This window comes from Colletotrichum chrysophilum, assembly GCF_026319265.1.
Source record: "Colletotrichum chrysophilum strain AFK26 chromosome Unknown scaffold_52, whole genome shotgun sequence".
Lineage (NCBI taxonomy): Eukaryota > Fungi > Ascomycota > Sordariomycetes > Glomerellales > Glomerellaceae > Colletotrichum > Colletotrichum chrysophilum.
Genome location: NW_026517339.1, coordinates 198,277 through 216,224, shown reverse-complemented (window position 1 = coordinate 216,224; position 17,948 = coordinate 198,277). Strand labels below are relative to the sequence as shown.

Here is a 17,948-nt window from a genome sequence, read left to right as displayed (position 1 = left end):
ATTTCGTGTTTATGAGGAGTTAGAGAAACATGAGGGAAAATTAGGGTCTTTTTATACTATAAACCAGCCGCAGTCCTCATGTTCTAGGATCCCACAAGACTCGCAACACTGTCCATCACAAATCTACATCTTCCTGATATTGAGGACACAATGCTTACGAGTTAAGACCTTGATATTCATACCATCCGCGAAGTTGGTTCATCAATTAGATCACAATTGTATTAGGCACTTTGTCTGTGACTATTAAAGCTGGCGAGTTTCAAACTAAAATTTCGGGGCCACAGATGAGCCACTTCTAGCTCTTTGGTCACTACAAATCTTCATGATTAGGATGGAAAAAATTGCCAGAGATTCCAACTCATTTCATGCGTCATATGTTAAAGACCCGACCTTCAAGGTGCCTGAAAATCGTGCTCCGTTCCTCATATTTGGAGTTTGCTGAGTATTCTCTCTCTACCTTACCTTATATCTCAGTATCCTGTACGTCACCCAACTCAGGGACGAATGCTCTGATCTGGCATGCGGGTTTGACAACCGAACATCTCACGAAGTTTTGAAAGAGAACTATTTGAGCTTGCGGTCTTTGGTTCAGTGTTATTATACCAATCCCCGCAGCCGAATGTACTGAGCTGCTTTACATGCTCGATTCTGTAATTTCCATGAATAGACTCCAGCAGCATCTCCTCCAACTCCTGGACGTTGCTCCGTGTATCACCCGAGCATAATGTCTACGAATCCAGCGGCTTTCTTCCCACCAGAGTATATCTGCGAGCTGCAGTCAGCCAGAAAGTAAAGCAAACGCACCAATGCCCCTGAAGACACACAAAACAATAAGAAAGTTACAGCGTTCTTACATGGTCAGGTAGGAGTGGATTCTTGGGTCCCTCATATTCTTGCGCACGTCAATGAGAAAGACATCCACCTCCTCCTTCGTGTATCCGTGAGCGCGCGTCAGCGGTCCCATAGCCAGAGCTTCTGCAGCGGCCACAAAGTTGTGGTAGTTCCACTCCCCAATCTTCTTGTAGTGAGGGTCTTTGGGCCAGGGGTTCGACGGCCACTTGAAGCGCTGAAGCGCAAAATCCTGAAAGCCGACCTCCTTCATCATGTCCTCCATCAGAGGCACGTCGATGAATTGCCGACCAAACTTGACGCACGCTTCTCGGACAAGGGAGCTGAACTTGGCCAGGGGTTTCTCTGGGGAAAGGGTACCGTCGTCGGAGGCGAAGAGGAAGTCGTTCTCTTGGAGCTCGAAGTAGCCGCCTGGCTTGGTAAAGCTACATGGAGCGGTTAGAGGTTTTTGGACTGTCTCCAGCGTGCTGCGAAGCAGAAGAAATGTGACTGAAGCCCATATGGACTTTCTGCATGAGATGATGTAGAACTCACTCATAGGCCTTCTTGAATAGCTTCTTCCAGTCGGCGATGGACCCATTGAGAAAGCGGAGGTGGATGTAGTCGAACTTCTGTGAGTACAGCCAATCTTCCTCGACGTCGTCGACCTCAAACTTCAGATTGGGAGGAACACTTTGGATTGAAGTCAGTTTTCTCACCGTTTCAGAGGCGCATACACTGCAAAAGACGACGTAAGGCGGACGTACTCTCGTGGCTGGATAGGAGAAAGGTCCACACCAAGCACCTGAAGGTTGCGACGGTTAGGCAAATTACTAGTGGAAATGTAGTTTCCCGACGTGACTCACCTCAGCGTCGGGATGCTCTTCAGCGTATTCGATGGCCCACAAGCCAGTTCCGGTTCCCAGATCAAGAACTCGGCCTACTTTGGCGTCTGGGTCGCATGGAGGCGCGAAACCCAACTTGTTGTGGAATGTGAGAAAGCAGATCTCGTTTTGCATGTCTGAAACTTGACTTAGCGAGGTGGAATCCGAGGTGCATCAGCTCACAGAGAACATACCAAGCCTCTCGTTCTCTTCAGCATCATTGGGCCAGGCATATTCTGGTTATCAAACATTGGTAAGAGATTTTCGAAGCCAGGACTCAGCCGTATCGTATGGACCTACTGCCATCTTTGTATGTGTGATACGACCGCCCATTCTCGATGCGGTTTTCTAAGATCGAGGTTCTCAAACTGGTGACCTCCGAATAGAGGGACTTTTCCGTTCCAGTCAGTTGGGCCAAGGGGATGAATACCCAGAGCTGAACTTACCTGAAGGTCCGCCTTGCTATCATCGTTTCTGATCTGCCGTTGGTTAGTTATGGGACGGGCTACTCAGGCGTTCTCACGCACCTCGTCGTCGGGGACAAGCTCAGCATCTTGATGTGGGTTCGCCATGGCTTACTGCTCTGTCTTGAGGCTCTTTCCAAAGTGGGTGAAAGATTGAAGATGTTTCTGCAGAACGTGTGACTGAAGAAACAACCAAGCTTTTTTGAGGGCGGTAGGGTCGGCAGACAATCGGCTGTTGCCCCTCATCTTGGCCTGCACGACCTGACGTGAAGAACCAACAAGCGAACATGCATCATGCATCGACGGCGAAGTTGCCTTATTGCGACCGAATGTGGGGCACATGTGAGCTCAAGAGGAAGGAGAAGATGATCATTATATGAATCCAGATTATCCCTGGCGATTGGAGGCTCGCGTAGTCGGGATATGGGGTGCCGGTGAAGTGTGCCGATTTCCAACACGTGCAGGAGATCCGCAGTCGAATGGAGTCCAATTCTGATGCGCACCGATGCCATCGGAAGTGAGGCATTCTTCAGATACAACTTCATCAAGTGCGGCTCAATCTTTAGATCCAAGGTTAGGTATATGATTTCAGCGCTTGCAAGTAGGAGTAGCCTTAGAGATCAATACTAGAGAGTTGAAAAATAGCTAAAAAGAAAAAAAAGGAAATAACAATGGGCGGCCACCGGAGATATGTAGAGCCACCTAAAGAACTCGAACCACTGAGCTTTGCCGAAACCAGGCATACAATCCACCGCTAGGCTATCTTGCGACGGTGGTCGCACCCATTGTTGCGGATTCTGGAAGGTGAGTTGGCTATGAGGGAAGGAACTCTCCAGAGACAGCAAGTGCGGTGAACTCGGCTGCGCCTTCCAGCTTCATACCTAGTAGTATTGAAATCATTCTTTGGCAATAATCAATCCAACAAAGCTGGCCTCGATACTCAAATCTCTATCAAAGTAAACTCTCAACATTCAATATAAGAAAGGTGCAGGTGATACATTACGAGCATGCTGGGGTGAACGGACCAGTACATGTTCTTGAAGACCATGCCCCTCAGTGCCCGCGGTCTACTTTGCGTGACGACTGCAATAGGTGGACCGTGGCGCCCATATCAAGACGAAAAGATAATGAGATTGACATGAACAGCGGCTTCCAGATGCAATATACACCGCGCGACAGTAGTACCCATCGATACACAGTCTCCAGTAACGTGAAGGTTGTCCGGAAACAATATCCCAACAGTTCCAACCAACCCAAATCGTGCTCTGCTATCTCAGCACCCACCAGTGTAATATCAAACCGTGCAAGAGAAGCATCGACGATAACATACTGTACTGAGAGTTGCGTTTCAAGAGGATTACGAACCAATTGTGAAAAGATGAAGTCTAAACATGACTGATCAGGGCGGAGCTTGAGAAAGTTGCCCGGACACAGACCCGGCAAATCGGTGTCCGATGATCTCCGAGTTACACCATCACAATCGGGGGCCGGTTGCGAGCGGCTTACATATCAAGAGCCACGCTCTTTGTCCGAATCTCTGCGACCGTCAAATTCATTACGACCAAGGAATCCGGCAGAAAGAGATTTATAATCTTCGCTCCCAGATAAACCGTACTCTCGGACCAGAAATAATATAGAGACGGCGACCTCTCGACTACGAAAGCAACTTTTCCATCCCATCCATCAGTGCGAATTGATCACATCAACCCAGCTTCCAGCCGTCTTTTAAGATCAACATCAGAACGCCCATGAACCATGGCGAAGGATTTGCACGACAACGTGTCTCGCGTCAAGAGATTCAATGCCATTGGTACAACTCTTTTTGTTGGCCTGCGCGCAGCAGACGTTTTGCTTCAGCATGCTCTTCTTCAGCGCGGCTGGGCCAAGAATTTGATTGAACTAATTGGCGGAACTTCGTTGAAGTCGAACATCGTCCTCAACCCAGCGACTTCGCAAATACATCCTTACTACGGCATCGTCACGTTCATGGCTTTTGGTAGCAGCTTCAAGCAGATCTACACCTCTCTCGCCATGTCGGAACAAGACATGCCACCATCATCGGCAGTAATCATCGCGCTTTTCAACACGATCTTCAACTCGCTCAACACCTGCCTGTCTGTCTGGACCGCGACATCTGCGCTGTCCAGCGCCACAACTCTATCGGAGGTACTGGGGTCTCCGGCAGTCGCGACCGGTCTCGCATTTTACCTGATTGGCATTTTGACAGAGGCGGCCTCGGAAACGCAACGCATGATTTTCAAGAAGAACCCCGCCAACAAAGGGAAGCCATACGCCGGTGGCTTGTTTTCTCTTGCAAGGCATATTAACTACGGTGGCTACACCATCTGGCGTACGGCCTATGCCTTCACCTGTGGCGGCTGGGCCGTTGCCATTCCGGTGTTTACCTTCTTCTTCTACGATTTTGCCACTCGAGGTGTCCCAGTGCTCGATAAGTACCTTTCGGAGAGAGTAAGTCCCTACCTTAGTCTTCATAAGACTTCAACACATTACTCACCTTCTTTACTTAGTATGGTGATTCGTGGAAGACTATCAAAGCCAACGTCCCTTATTGTTTGATCCCCGGCGTTTATTAGGCCTTTGACTCGCTCAATATCAGGCGCGATGGAGATAGAAATGCGGCTATCGGGGCGACTTCATGCAGGAAAGATTAGGGGAGGGGGGACTTCTTGATGAATTGAAGTACTCAACTCTTACTCAATGTGTGTTGCGCTTCAATCTTGACACTCATGGTGACTGAGACTCTTCACCCCAAAGCAACTAGCCCGGTCAGTGCATACAGGGGAATACCACCGATCTAACGCAAAATTTAAATGGAACTCGCTGGCCAATCTTTTGTTTCCGTAAGAATCCAAATAAACTGGGCGGGAAACCAAACGGAAAGGGTTGCAAGAAGCCCCAGGGTTGAATCATCGAAAGACTTGAAAAGAGTAGGAGTTTCTACAAGCTCTTGCGTGGAGGGTACTTCCAACAACGCACCTGGTCTGTTTCGGTTGGATAAACACTGCAGCTAGTCCTATTCCTCACCAACGCTAACTGTCTCTGTGCTGAGTGCAAGCTGCAACATGAGGGCACAGCAGGTTCTCCGGAAAGCAAATAGAACTTCCGTCAATCAGCTAGCCAATTACGCGTCATTTCTGGCACAAAGTTTGATTGAATCCTGGATGCAAGTGTTCCGACGGGACGCTCTTCCGGCGGCTGCCCTGCTTCAGGGCCGAGTTCCGTTCTTTACGCCTCTGTGAAGCATTGAGCTGTGGCCTTGAAATAAACAGGAACCCATAAAATCCAAGCAAGAGACTGAAATGTAAATGATTGAACATCTCCCTCAATATCAAATCATTAAAATTTGACGAGATGTTGACATTTGGGTTGACTCTTACCTTGCTCTTTTGCACTAGCGTTGCTGGTCAGGTTGATCCATCACCGTCGATTGTCATCGATGCTGGTACAATCATCGGTACAACAACGTCATTGCCATCTACGACGGCTGTTGTGCATAAGTTTCTCGGTATACCTTTCGCGCAGGCGCCTGTCGAAGAGAATCGATTTCTCCCTCCAAAAGCACTGCTGAAGCATGATGAAAGCCCGCTGCATGCTACAGCGTGGGGGAGCAAGTGCATTGCTGTCACTGGAAGTAAGTGGCATAATACAATTCGTGAATCGTGAGCTGACAAGATCAGGTAGTGATGGGCCTCCTGAAAGCGAAGACTGTTTGTTCTTGAACGTGTACACACCAGCTGGAGCGGGATGTCACAGCTCGGGTCGGCCGGTTCTTGTGTGGATCCATGGCGGATGGTTGCGGGAGGGCACAGCCAGCCAGCCCATGTTTGACGGATCCAGATTCGCCGCCGAACAGGGCATAGTTGTTGTGACTTTCAACTATCGTCTCAATGGTGCGTTGAATGATTCCGTTCTCGAGGTAGCTTGCTAACCATGAGATACAGTATTTGGCTTCCCAAATTCTCCTCAACTAACCCTGGAAGAAGAAAATCTCGGCTTTTTGGATCAGCGAATGGCCCTCCAATGGGTCCAAGAGAACATAAATGCGTTCGGCGGAGATCCATCGAAAGTCACGATAGCCGGAGAGTCCTCGGGCGGATCTTCAGTTGACCGTCTCGTCACTACCATTCACTCCAATCCTCCATTCCGCGCGGCGGCATGTTCGAGCGGCCAGGCTACAGTAAGCGCAATTGGTCGGGAGTCTGGCCCACTTTCATGGGCTGCCCTTGTGTCTCTTCTTGGATGCACCGGCGAAGACCAGATTGAGTGCGTGCGTGCAGTCGACGGCAAGACCATCCGAGACTTGATCGTTGCGAACGGTTTGGACTTCAGCCCGGTGAACGACAATATCACCCAAAAGGAGCTTCCATACCTTCCAATTCGAGCCTCTGGAGGCGTTGCCCCGGTTCCGCTGTTGATCGGCTCGACAGGTCAGGAGGGAACTTACTTGGCTCCTGCTTATGGCCTGAATCTTTCGGGTGTCACTGAAGAGATGCTTACGCAAGTCATTGGCGTATTCACTGGCAACGACTCAGATCTCATATCCGCTATTATGCAGATTGTTGCCGTCAAACAACAAATGACGGGCATTTCGCTGTTTGGTGCTGCTGCTCAAGTCTATACTGAAGTGGTCTATCAATGCGTGAGTCTTGATCCTTTTGCTCATTAGTTCTCTCATCTGTTACTAACCAAGACCCCTTTGAAGCCCGCCCTTCTTGTCTCTCGTGTTTCATCTCAGAGCAATATTCCGACCTGGAGGTATTTTTACAATGCCTCGTTTCCGAATCTTGCTGCCGCGGGCTACACTTCTGATGAGCTGGGCGCATCCCATGGAATAGACACGGCTATGATCTGGGGTACTTACCCTCAAGAGGGTGCCACAGATTACCAAAGAGAACTCAGTCGGTATTTGCAAAAGCTGTGGGCAGGATTTATCAAGGACCCTTCAGGCAAAGGCCCCGGCTGGGAAAGGGTGGACGCAGATGGTAACAACATTGCATGCATTGGGTGCACGGGAGAAGTTGGCGAGCTGAATCTCATCGCATCTGCCACTGTCGATGGATGGTGTCCAACGTACGAGCCGTTCTTCGGTAGAGTCAAGACACCATTCGTCAAGGCTTAGGCGACAGGGTTCATTTCGTTGATGGGTCCGGAACCACGATTCGTCGAACCATCGTCGCGCATGGCTTTGTTGGAACCGTGACCTTCAACCAACATAACCCCTGGTAGAGATGCCCGGCAGGTAGCATCCGGCCACCAACACCAACACACGCATGGTAATGGAGCCTCGTAAGAGAAATTAAGGCCAATTCTATCACTTTTCATTGATACGCGCGCTGCTTCCTATTTTGGCAAATGCAGTATCCACGGACAACACTGCAAATGGCTTGTTCACCGCGAACGTGCATGACTCTCCCCGGCCAAGAAGAGGGGTAGAGAGATAAGTCCACCTTTCGTGGGAAGCAAAACAATCGTCTTGTGCAGAACTCCGTTGTGGTCTCTTTCCCCTTCATCTTCATCACAACTATTGACGTCGATTGACCATGTGCAGCGACAATAGGTCTTCGCCTGCGGCCGACGCCGCCCCGGCTCCTTTCCAAGCCAACAACCCTATCCAAATTGTCCCTGATGAGGTAATTCAGACATCTCAAACTGGTATCACATGTTGTACATCTTACTGATAAAAGTATACCTCAGTCCACACCCGACGACGTGTCAGCAATTGGAGAGGTAGGCGACTCGTCTGGTTCTGAAGCATTATGTGCTCACATTCGCCTCCCAGAGCATCTCATCTTCCAGCGCTAGCGTATCTAGCTCGATCCTTGAGTACCGTTACGAAAACGGTCGGACTTACCACAAGTACAAGGATGGCAGTAAGTATGGCTGAAAAGCCGTCGGAACGGTTGGTTAATGAGATCAGAATACATGTTACCCAACGACGAGCTTGAAAACGATCGACTTGGTAAGAATAGGCCCATGATGCGCGTCTATCTTCGCAGAGACTGTGGTAGGCTGATTAATATACAGACTTGCAACACAACCTGTTCCTGTTGACATTCGATAACACGCTTGGGCTTGCTCCCCCCTGCCAAAAGGATTCCTCGGTGAAGCGTGTCCTCGACGTTGGTACCGGCACTGGTATTTGGGCTATTGACTTCGGGGAAGATCACCCGGATGCTGAGGTACTTACATGTTTGTCCTTAGCTTCAATTTTTGCAGTGACTCATTGGTATGCTAGGTCCTCGGCATGGATCTTTCGCACTCAATGCCCGAATAGTGAGTCGATAGTCAATCGAACCTGAATCGGCCACTGTGCTGGCCGTGCCGCTGACTTTTTCCAGCGTTCCCCCGAACGTCAAGTTCGAGATTGACGACTTGGAAGAGGAGTGGATTTATTCGCGACCGTTCGATTACATCCATAGTCGGATGATGAATTCCTCAATTAGTGACTGGAAGGTGTATCTTCAGAAGGCATTCAAGTAAGTTCCTTGGACAAGACGACCGTTAAAAAGCTCTGAGTAAGGATTCGACTAAAACCCAACTTAGCCATCTCTCCCCTGGCGGCTATTTCGAGCTACAAGAGCCTGATCTTATCCCGCATTCCGATGATGGCACTCTCAAGCCGGAACATGCGCTGTCGAAGTGTATTGACCTGATGCTTGAGGCTGCTGTCATTTTTGAGCGCCCTTGGAAAGAGATTTCTACGCTTGCTAGAACCATGGAAGAGGTTGGGTTCGTTGACGTGAAGATGCATGTTTTCAAGTGGCCTTCAAATGGGTGGCCTAAGGATCCTAAGTATAAGGAGTTAGGACTCTGGAACAACGAGAACCTCTGCTCCGGCTTCGAAGGACTGTGCATGGCACCTTTTACTCGAGCCCACGGCTGGACGAGAGAGGAAGTTCTTGTGTTAATGGCAGAAGTGCGGAAGGACTTCAGAGACAGATCTATTCACGCCTACTGGCCTATGTAAGTGTCACGACACTACCCACGTTCGACTCGCTAACGGAGTATTAGCTACTCTTTGTATGGAAGAAAGCCAACGGAGGGGGAGACCGAGAAGTAGCCATACGATCACTTGGTGTTACACGTGGAACTTCCCCGGTAAACAGCGATGTTTGTCGGGCAGTGTTTTGTAACAAATACACAATGGAGTTTAGCATAGCCTCATCTCTGAACCTGAATGGAAAGTTTTCTCACATGTCAGGGTTTAGGTGATTTTTCTTCAACATAAGGTAGTTTTGAGGCTGGTACTTATTTGGCCGTCGGTCAGCCCCGTACTCGTTGGAATAGCTTTCTAAAGCTGACTTATGACCGGCTGATGTACCCGACCGAAATTTTAACCAACCTCCAACAGATATGGAATCCATGACTGGGTCGCATGTGGGATGATCTCGGTTTCATCCTTGTAACATGGTACGCGCGTAGCTTCCTGTTCTGAACAATGCAGTCTCCACTGACATCGCTTGAAATGGCTTGCTTGTCACCAACGTGCATGACTATCACCCATGGCCAAGAAGAGGGGTAAGAAGTCTGATCACATTTCAAGGGACAACAAAACGTGGCTGTTTTCGAACCTCCTTGCTAAGCGCAATATCAATGTCTCCATTGCATTCGAGGTCGCTTTCTTGGAAAATGTGTGGTGATAACAACGAAGCAACTCCTGCTGCGCAGACGCCTCCTGTTCAGGCCAACAACCCCATCGATCTCGTTCCCGATGAGGTGTGTTGCTGGAAGCATTTCAAGTGTATCAAATGGTTCTGACGGCAAACGTTAGGTAGTCGATGACGGTGCCTCCGAGCACGCAGGAGTAAGCGTTTGCAATGCCTGATTTCGAGCATTTGGTTAACGAGGGGTAGAGTATCGCATCTTCGAGCGCCAGTGTAGCCAGCTCGGTCTTCGAATTTCGAGTGGAGAATGGTCGAACTTACCACAAGTACAAAGATGGAAGTAAGTTTCTTCCAGACCATAGAAAGCCTGTCATTATCAGCCATATCTTACCGATGCAGAGTACAACATTCCCAACGATGAGTCAGAGCAAGACAGACTAGGTAAACCAACGAGAAACTCTTCTCCTTCAAACAAGACGCTCAAACTCAACTGGACAGATCTCCAACACAACCTATTTCTGTTGACGCTTGATAACAAACTTGGGCTTGCACCCCCGAACGAGCCAGACTCAAGTGTCCAACGTGTGCTCGATATTGGGACAGGAACGGGGATCTGGGCTGTTGAATTCGGAGAGGACCATCCTGATGCCGAGGTAACGAATTCCCGCACGTTTTTCAATCAAAACTGATGATAAGATCAGGTACTTGGCATGGATCTTTCCCCATCGATGCCTGAATTGTATGTGCCGCAGAAGCCAACCGGAGGAATATGAATTCTAATATTCTGCAGCGTCCCACCCAACGTCAAGTTCGAGATCGACGATTTGGACGAAGAATGGACCTATTCTCGTCCGTTCGACTATATCCACAGTCGAACGATGAACTCTTCTATCAACGACTGGTCACTGTACCTCAAAAAAGTTTTCAAGTGAGTCTTGACTACCCCAAGTTTCTGATTATCGATGCTGCTATGAGTTATATCAACATACTGATAGCTTCAGTCACCTTACGCCAGGCGCATACTTCGAGCTTCAGGAGGCCGACCTCTTTCCCACGTCAGACGATGGGACCTTGAAGGATGACTCCCCGTTGATGAAGTGCACAGATCTGATGTACGAAGCTTCTGTGAAGTTTGGACGCCCATTTCAGCAGATCCCGCCTCTGATTAGAATGATGGAAGATACTGGTTTTGTTGATGTCAAGTTGAATAGGTTCAAGTGGCCGACAAATTCCTGGCCTAAGGACCCTAGATATAAAGAGCTAGGGATATGGGCCAACGAAAATTTGACTAGTGGTCTCGAGGGGTTCTGTATGGCCCCTTTCACAAGAGCCCACGATTGGACGAGAGAAGAGGTCCTAGTATTCTTGGCCGACGTCCGTAAGAACATGAACGATAGGTCTATCCACGCATACTGGCCCCTGTAAGTTGATGCATTTGTTTAATATAAGTAGTAAATGCTAACCGCGTTCTAGCTGGTCGGTCTATGGCAGAAAGCCAACAGAAGAAGAGGCCGGGGCGACGGAGAGCTAGTGTGAGGTTCTGTGTCGTTCTTTTCCATCCGTAAATCTTAAGTCACCAAGGTCGCGTGATTTAGCAAATCGGAAATTTGATTCTAGCTCCCTGCTTTGGTGGAAAATTCTTGGCAACGAATTTCATCCTCACTGCCAGAGTTCAATATCAAACTTTTTTGATTATTCTGCCTTTCAGAAAAAAAGTCATCAAGCTTTTGTGGAGCTCTTCTTCGACTCTGCCGTAAACACCTCGGTAAGTGAGGCCAAATCTAGAACAGGGGTCCATCGCTGTGCCACAATCAGCAGATTAGTTGTTTTAAGAAGCGAAGATTTCTGTACTCGCCAGGGGCTATCTATTTTCTTTCAAATAATCAACCTTCGGGAACAAACTATCACCTGCTTGCGGATGGAAGATGACTTTATCAACTGGCAAACTGGGAGAAACACACCTCAACAGCGCACACCTCCGGATAATGTCCACTTTCCACCTCTTTCCCTTGCTTCCCCTTGAAATGCGCCAACGCATATGGGAGTTGAGCATGGAACCAAGAGATCTTCCATACGGTCCCAAGCCTCGCCCTTATTTCAAAATTTCATGGCCAGCACCGGCGCCAATACCGCCTGCCTTACAGGCGTGCAACGAATCCCGGACATATCTTCAACGTCACTATGCAAAGGCATTCCAAACGCAGAAAGATCCAAAGAGATATGTTTGGGTCAATTTTGAGATCGACAGTATCTACATAGATCAGTATCATCTCGAAGATCTTGCTGCAACAGAAGAGGGCTCTTCCATTCGTCAGCTCGTTATCTCCGGCCAGTGCGTAGAGCATTTCTGGTACAACCATGAGCGCTGGCTACGCGAGATGAAGGGTTTACAGAATGTCACTATTCTTTACCATGAGACAGCGCCAGAAGAAAAGGAGGACTGGTGCAGCGACTGGGATGAGCAGATGCGGTATTGGTATTCCGGCGATTTCATGGAAGAAGTCGTTCAGTTCGACGCCAAGGTAGTGCATCCGCTGTGCCCGCCTTTCGAACTCAACCGACACAACTACGAGGAGGCCAGAGAGATGGTTTTGAAAATACGGCAGGCTGAGTTAATTAGAAGCTATAAAGGGAATCCCGGAAACTAGTTATTCTCCCAATCTCAATAGAGCTACTGCAGCCTGAGCCCGAGATCCTTCTTCCCTTCTAACTTTGAGCGAACCTCGAGCGCACCGCAGGTATATATGGACTTAGGGCTGCTCTACGTTCAATCATTGGACAGAGCCGATGCACCTTGATAAAAAGAAAATAATCAGATAGACGACTCTTATTGAATACTAGATCTCGAGCGGAAAACCCAGATTGACACCAAGCTTCTCCGTCATTGTTCCTTCCACTATCTTCATACTCCACTGATAGGTATCAAGAGAAAACCCGGAAGCTCCTTACTGCCAGGCAAAAACAACTCAAGGGGAATTTGCGATATTGCATGTCTTTGCTCGATTCATAATGACCATTGTTCCGGATATTTTCGCCATTGGTGATGGCGAGACCCGTCGGCGTGTTCTAAGCATCACAGGCTACGATACCAATAGAGGTGATTAAGCCCAATACTGGCGTGTTTGAGCCGAATGCTGAAGATTATTACGAGGAGTTATCAGAGTGACAGCAAACTTCAATATTTGTGAAGCTCGCACCTGGAAGCTTCAATAAACACTTTCACGGAGTAGGACAAGAATCCGAACTGTTCGTATTGTTATCCAGCCTTGAAGACAATCTCGTATGCAATCATTTCCTGTCCGTTCCCGCGCAGTATTCTCGCATTTAAAGGGCACATTCACGATGACCTCGCACAATCTGCTCGGTCTTCGCTGTTTCCACCTTATCCGTGCGTTTCCGGTCGAGGCAAGGCGACTTCTCACTTGCAGTAGGTTGTCTCGCCTGTAATACGACAACTCCAACCCACGCTTACCATACGAAGCCGATGACCTCGGAGTCTCGCATCCATTCGCATTCAGCCCTACAACTAACCAGACTGGTGTAAATGGGCAGAAGTTCTGTTCAAGCTTTGACAAGCTGCAATCGCATTCGGCGCCACTATCCGACATTAACGGATCTTGACCTAGGCTCGGTCTTGGTAGACGCGCTTGTTCCAGGTCTGTGTTTCGCACTGACTCGACTCGTCCCATCTAAGGTCTGCAAAAGCTCACCTATCGTATCTGTTTATCACGAGCTACGGAAGTACCCGATGAACCTTATTCGTGTACGGCAAAGCTTTTTGAAGTCGCGGAGGCGACCGCTGCAGCGATGGCGTCTCGGGACAGGCTGCAGGCATCGGGGACGCGGCCGGGCTGACGACTCGCCTCAAACCAGCTGCCTGACAACTTCTTGACATCTGTAACGTCTACTAGTGGTCCCAATTCCATCTCTTGTCGGCAAAGTCAGATTTTGATTGGCAGACGAACGTAGTTGAATCGATGTATCACCGGTGCCGTTAGCCGCCCGAACTACGTCTCAGTAGCTCCCCGATCGTACAAGGTCCCCGACGAAGTGACTCAAGTGACGATGCTGTTGAAATATATTTACTGAATAACCAAGATGATATCCATTCAATCCATACACACTGTGACTTCTAAAATCGACCTTTGATCCAGCCACTTTCTTTCTTTGCGAGTGTAGCCATGGCTCTGAAGGACACATCCGCAGGAGCGGCAATCTACGTCCCCGTTATTCTTCGTTACGTCTATGATCCTCTCGTACTAGGCTTCTATTGCCCATGTGCATGGCAAATATCATCGAAAAGACTAAGGGGCTTTTTCAACGGCCACATCACCAGCGCCGGTGCTCGCTCAAGATCTCGATTTCTCCAGCAACAAAGCAATCTCTCGAAGTCGGGCTCCTCACCATGCCGAATACTCGACATTGGAGTGGGAACCGGATACTTTATCAAACACGCGCCAATTCCAGAGGGCACTCAAGTAACCCTGGTGGACCTGAACCCCTCGGCTCTGCACGCCGCCTCATTACGCACGCTCGAGATGCACCCACATGTCACCTGCAAAACATCGATAGGGGACTTCTTAGATCCTTTAGCCCGGGGACTCTCGTGTGAAGACTTCAATGGTGCCAAATTCGACGCGATCTCAGTCATGATGCTGATTCACTGCGTGCCGGGTCCACCGGCCAGGAAGGCGGAGGCATTGATACGATTGAAGAGTCTTTTGACTCCCGACGGCAAGCTCTTCGGCGTCACAATTCTGGGGAAGGGTGTCAAGCACAACTCGATGGGGAAGGCCCTTATGTTCTGGCACAATCTATTTGGGGTTTTTGGGAACACAGAGGATGACATGGAGAGCTTTGTCGGGCCGCTCAGGGAGGCTTTCGAAGACGTCAGGTGGGAGGTACACGGAACTATGTTACTGTTTGAAGCGAGTAGACCGAGATGTTGATAAGATAATACACGTGGTTGTCAGTTGAAGATGAAGAGCGAGTCGTGTGCAGCCCTCCCCGACATCGAAGTACACAAGCCGACTAGTACGACTCATTTTACTTTGGCACTTCGCATTCGGTTCGCAAATCTAGATTCCTCTAGTGACGTGACGTGGATTAGAGTTGCGATGTGCCTGACACCGCTAGAATTTCGCGGAGATTGCTAAGTTGCCTCGTGGCGCGGAAGTTTCATGTTGGCTTTGATCAGACGAACTATACTATGGCGAACCTAGCTCAAGAATAGACGCGATTGGTTGTCAATAAAAATAAGAAGCAACTTTCCTCGGGTTCAAGCAATCATCCGAGCTTTACGATACTGTCATTGCCTGTAGAAAGCACAGCTGCACGACGTTCGAGAATGATCGCGTCCACCAAGATTAACCGCGTTCAATGACAAAAGCTTCTCGGACTTTCACTGTACCTCAGACACGAAGCGCTCAAGCTCGAAAGCCAAGCGAATGTCAACAGCGTATTATTAATCCACAAGTTGAACGGAGTAGCAAGAAAAGCAGAACATTCACGAGCGCGACTACTGTAGTAAAGAGGCGAGTTCCCAGCAGATTGAAGGAAAAGTTTTCTGATTTATACTATGTACTCGAAAGATATTGCGTAAGATTTTCCTAATCAGTACCCCCTTTTTACTAGGGTGTTAGGACTATGGAAACTTCCTCAAAATATGTATCCAATGGAATGAAAGCCAACGTGGGCGGAAAGTAAAGTTCAGCGCTCACTCCCATATGCAACTTCTCATTCTACAAGTCAAAGTTCCAGCCACCAGTGTAGTTAGAAAAGAACCCTTCAGGATCGTACTTGGCCTTGATCTCCTGCAACTTGCTATAGGTGGTGAAGGTCTTCAGGGGATCTTGGTCGTAATGCGCATCATTGATGAACAGCGGCAGGTCGTCGGCAAAGGGCACACTCTCAACCATCTTCTTGAAGCTAGCCTCGAGCTCGGCGGTCTGGCCGCTGGTGAGGAACGGGCTGGACTGCAGAAGGAAGCAAAGCCACAGCCAAGGTCCGTCGGGCATCTGCATCGCATTGCCGCCGTTCTGGCTCTTCGATGCGTCGGTAAGACTCTTAGGGATGGGTTGGTAGTCAATCGACAAGAGCGTGTACTTGCCCTTGTTGTCAGCGCCCCATTTTGTCCAGGCCTCGTGGGCGGAGCGATAGGCGTTGTCGACCACGGCGTTTCCGGTCTCGCTCCCAGGGAATGGGATCCGGTACACGCCGTTGCGGAACTGGTTCTTGCCCTTGGACAGCTCGGCGCCGTGGGGCAGGGGCATGTTGATCACCTCCTTGTACGTCTTGGTACCCAGGGTGTTGAGCAGGTGGGGAATTGAGGTGAAGTTGGCAAAGGCTTTCTCTGCGCCGGCCTGGTCACCGTCGTAGACCATGAACAAAATGGCAAAGTCGTCGAGGTTCAAGTCTCCGAGAGCGGGAGTGCCCAGCTTCTCGTACGTTCCGATGATCGCGGCCTTGGGATCCTCGTTGTACAAGGTGAAGTTGGCGATGGCGTTCATGACGTTCTGAGTCTGGTTGAACAGGTAAATGACGTTGCCGGCATAGAGATTTCCGATTGGGCGTGTCTGGATCTTGTACTTGGTCACGACGCCATAGGCATTGCCGCCGCCTCCGCGCATCGCAAAGAAGAGGTCCTCGTTTTCGCTGGGCGAGGCAGTCACGATGTCGCCGCTCGGCAGCACAACCTCCAGTTCCCGAAAAGAATCAACGGCCAGGCCGTACTGGCTCGAGAGGTAGCTCAAGCCACCCCCGAGAGCCAGTCCTGAACCAACACCACTCAGACGGGCTCCAACAACCGTCCTGTTGTACTTCGCGAAGTAGTCGTAGATGTCGCCAAACTTGCCACCGGGCTGGTATGTTCCAAGCGTCGTCGTTTCGTCGTAAGTTCGTTCATTCATCTCGGTGAGGTCGATCAAGACGCCTTTGTCCACGCTGGAGAAGAAGGTGTTGGGGTTGTGACCCTCCGTCTTGATAGCGAAGCGCGACCCGGCAGCGCGTACCGACTTGAGGATGGCTGCCACATCCTGGGCGGTGGTTGGAAACACCACGCAAGAAGGGTTGTAGCCGCTCTGAGCCGTGTTGAAGTACTCATTCTTGCTCTGGATGTAGTCGATCTTGATGCTCGTAGCAACCTTGGTAGTTCCCAGCTGGGTCGTCAGATCGGTGCAGGCCGTGGAGCCAGCATCTCGCGCAGCCAGTAATGCGCTGGCTGTGTTAGCGAGACCAAGGGTGAGGGCGGCTAAGACTGCGCGCATCTTTGCTGTAAGAACAAAATGAAGGGAAGCGAGAATGCGACTGTTCCTGACACCGCGAAAAAGAGTGACTGCAAATTGACGCTCAAGAACGAAAAGGGTCAAGAACCTCTCAAGAGGATTCACAAGGCTGGCTGTTTCTAAGCGTTCCACTGTGGCCGGCGCCCTCCTTAACCGTTTTTGTACTCCGAGCCACCATCGGCGGTCCATCTTCGTCGGCGACCCCCACAATCACGGGCGTCGCTCGGCCAGTTCATCATTTCCCGCGATATGAGGATCGTCGCAAGGATGGTGACCCCGTTTTCGCATCCTCAAATACGAAAACGAGCAGAAAGAAAGGAACATGCAGCCTCGGGACGAATAAAGAATTATAATCACTGCTATTCCACCAAGTCAGATATTCACCACCTTACTCGGATTCGTTACTCAAGCGGCAATGGCCAATCGCATCATTGGAATCGCGCAGAGGAGTGTCACCGACATGAACATTACCCCGCAAGATGTCTTTCAAAGCCCAGAACATGAAGAGACATACCGGTTAGTTGCCGGCTGATGTTGCATTCCTCGGTTGTCGAACCACTTGCGTGAATTGAACTGAGGAACAGTCTCCTGATATCAGAAGAGCGTCTTACAGACACCCTCTAGATGGCACATGCACTTTTGCCTCGGTCAGTCATCATGATGTCCCTGCTGCCCCTTGTGATATTCGTTGTTTATTCGTGATAGCTTCCTTTGCACCGAGTTGCAAATTAATTCCCAAAAAGTATCCGTCTATCCGTTGATTGCCCTTCCTCTATCAGTTTTCAATCTAAGCCCAAAAGCAATATCAAACCAAGCCTGTGTCCTTTTCTAACCTCTATAGTGCCCTTTCTTGAGTGTTTCCAA

At 49.5% G+C, this 17,948-nt stretch overlaps 6 protein-coding genes across 6 annotated transcripts; 4 read left to right on the top strand and 2 right to left on the bottom strand.

Moving 5' to 3' along the window:
- Positions 1-850: 850 nt before the first annotated feature.
- On the bottom strand, positions 851-1,847 carry COL26b_006835 (uncharacterized protein; the record flags this gene model as incomplete). The annotated part of the gene is made up of 3 exons (XM_053179646.1): positions 851-1,274; positions 1,384-1,502; positions 1,695-1,847. 3 exons carry the CDS (start codon positions 1,845-1,847, stop codon positions 851-853), a joined length of 696 nt encoding a protein of 231 aa, XP_053036435.1.
- A 2,084-nt stretch (positions 1,848-3,931) lies between these two features.
- Positions 3,932-4,770, top strand: COL26b_006834 (uncharacterized protein; the record flags this gene model as incomplete). The annotated part of the gene is made up of 2 exons (XM_053179645.1): positions 3,932-4,645; positions 4,705-4,770. The coding sequence occupies 2 exons, from the start codon at positions 3,932-3,934 to the stop codon at positions 4,768-4,770; spliced, it is 780 nt and encodes a 259-aa protein (XP_053036434.1).
- Positions 4,771-6,017: 1,247 nt separating this feature from the next.
- COL26b_006833 (uncharacterized protein) lies at positions 6,018-7,316 on the top strand (the record flags this gene model as incomplete). Its single annotated transcript, XM_053179644.1, has 3 exons — positions 6,018-6,087; positions 6,139-6,836; positions 6,933-7,316. 3 exons carry the CDS (start codon positions 6,018-6,020, stop codon positions 7,314-7,316), a joined length of 1,152 nt encoding a protein of 383 aa, XP_053036433.1.
- A 421-nt stretch (positions 7,317-7,737) lies between these two features.
- On the top strand, positions 7,738-9,164 carry COL26b_006832 (uncharacterized protein; the record flags this gene model as incomplete). Its single annotated transcript, XM_053179643.1, has 6 exons — positions 7,738-7,827; positions 7,929-8,067; positions 8,222-8,376; positions 8,433-8,470; positions 8,536-8,673; positions 8,741-9,164. The coding sequence occupies 6 exons, from the start codon at positions 7,738-7,740 to the stop codon at positions 9,162-9,164; spliced, it is 984 nt and encodes a 327-aa protein (XP_053036432.1).
- A 1,365-nt stretch (positions 9,165-10,529) lies between these two features.
- COL26b_006831 (uncharacterized protein) lies at positions 10,530-11,332 on the top strand (the record flags this gene model as incomplete). The annotated part of the gene is made up of 4 exons (XM_053179642.1): positions 10,530-10,540; positions 10,592-10,729; positions 10,803-11,222; positions 11,275-11,332. The coding sequence occupies 4 exons, from the start codon at positions 10,530-10,532 to the stop codon at positions 11,330-11,332; spliced, it is 627 nt and encodes a 208-aa protein (XP_053036431.1).
- Positions 11,333-15,542: 4,210 nt separating this feature from the next.
- On the bottom strand, positions 15,543-17,066 carry COL26b_006830 (uncharacterized protein; the record flags this gene model as incomplete). The annotated part of the gene is made up of 1 exon (XM_053179641.1): positions 15,543-17,066. The coding sequence occupies one exon, from the start codon at positions 17,064-17,066 to the stop codon at positions 15,543-15,545; it is 1,524 nt and encodes a 507-aa protein (XP_053036430.1).
- Between the last annotated feature and the right edge of the window lie 882 nt (positions 17,067-17,948).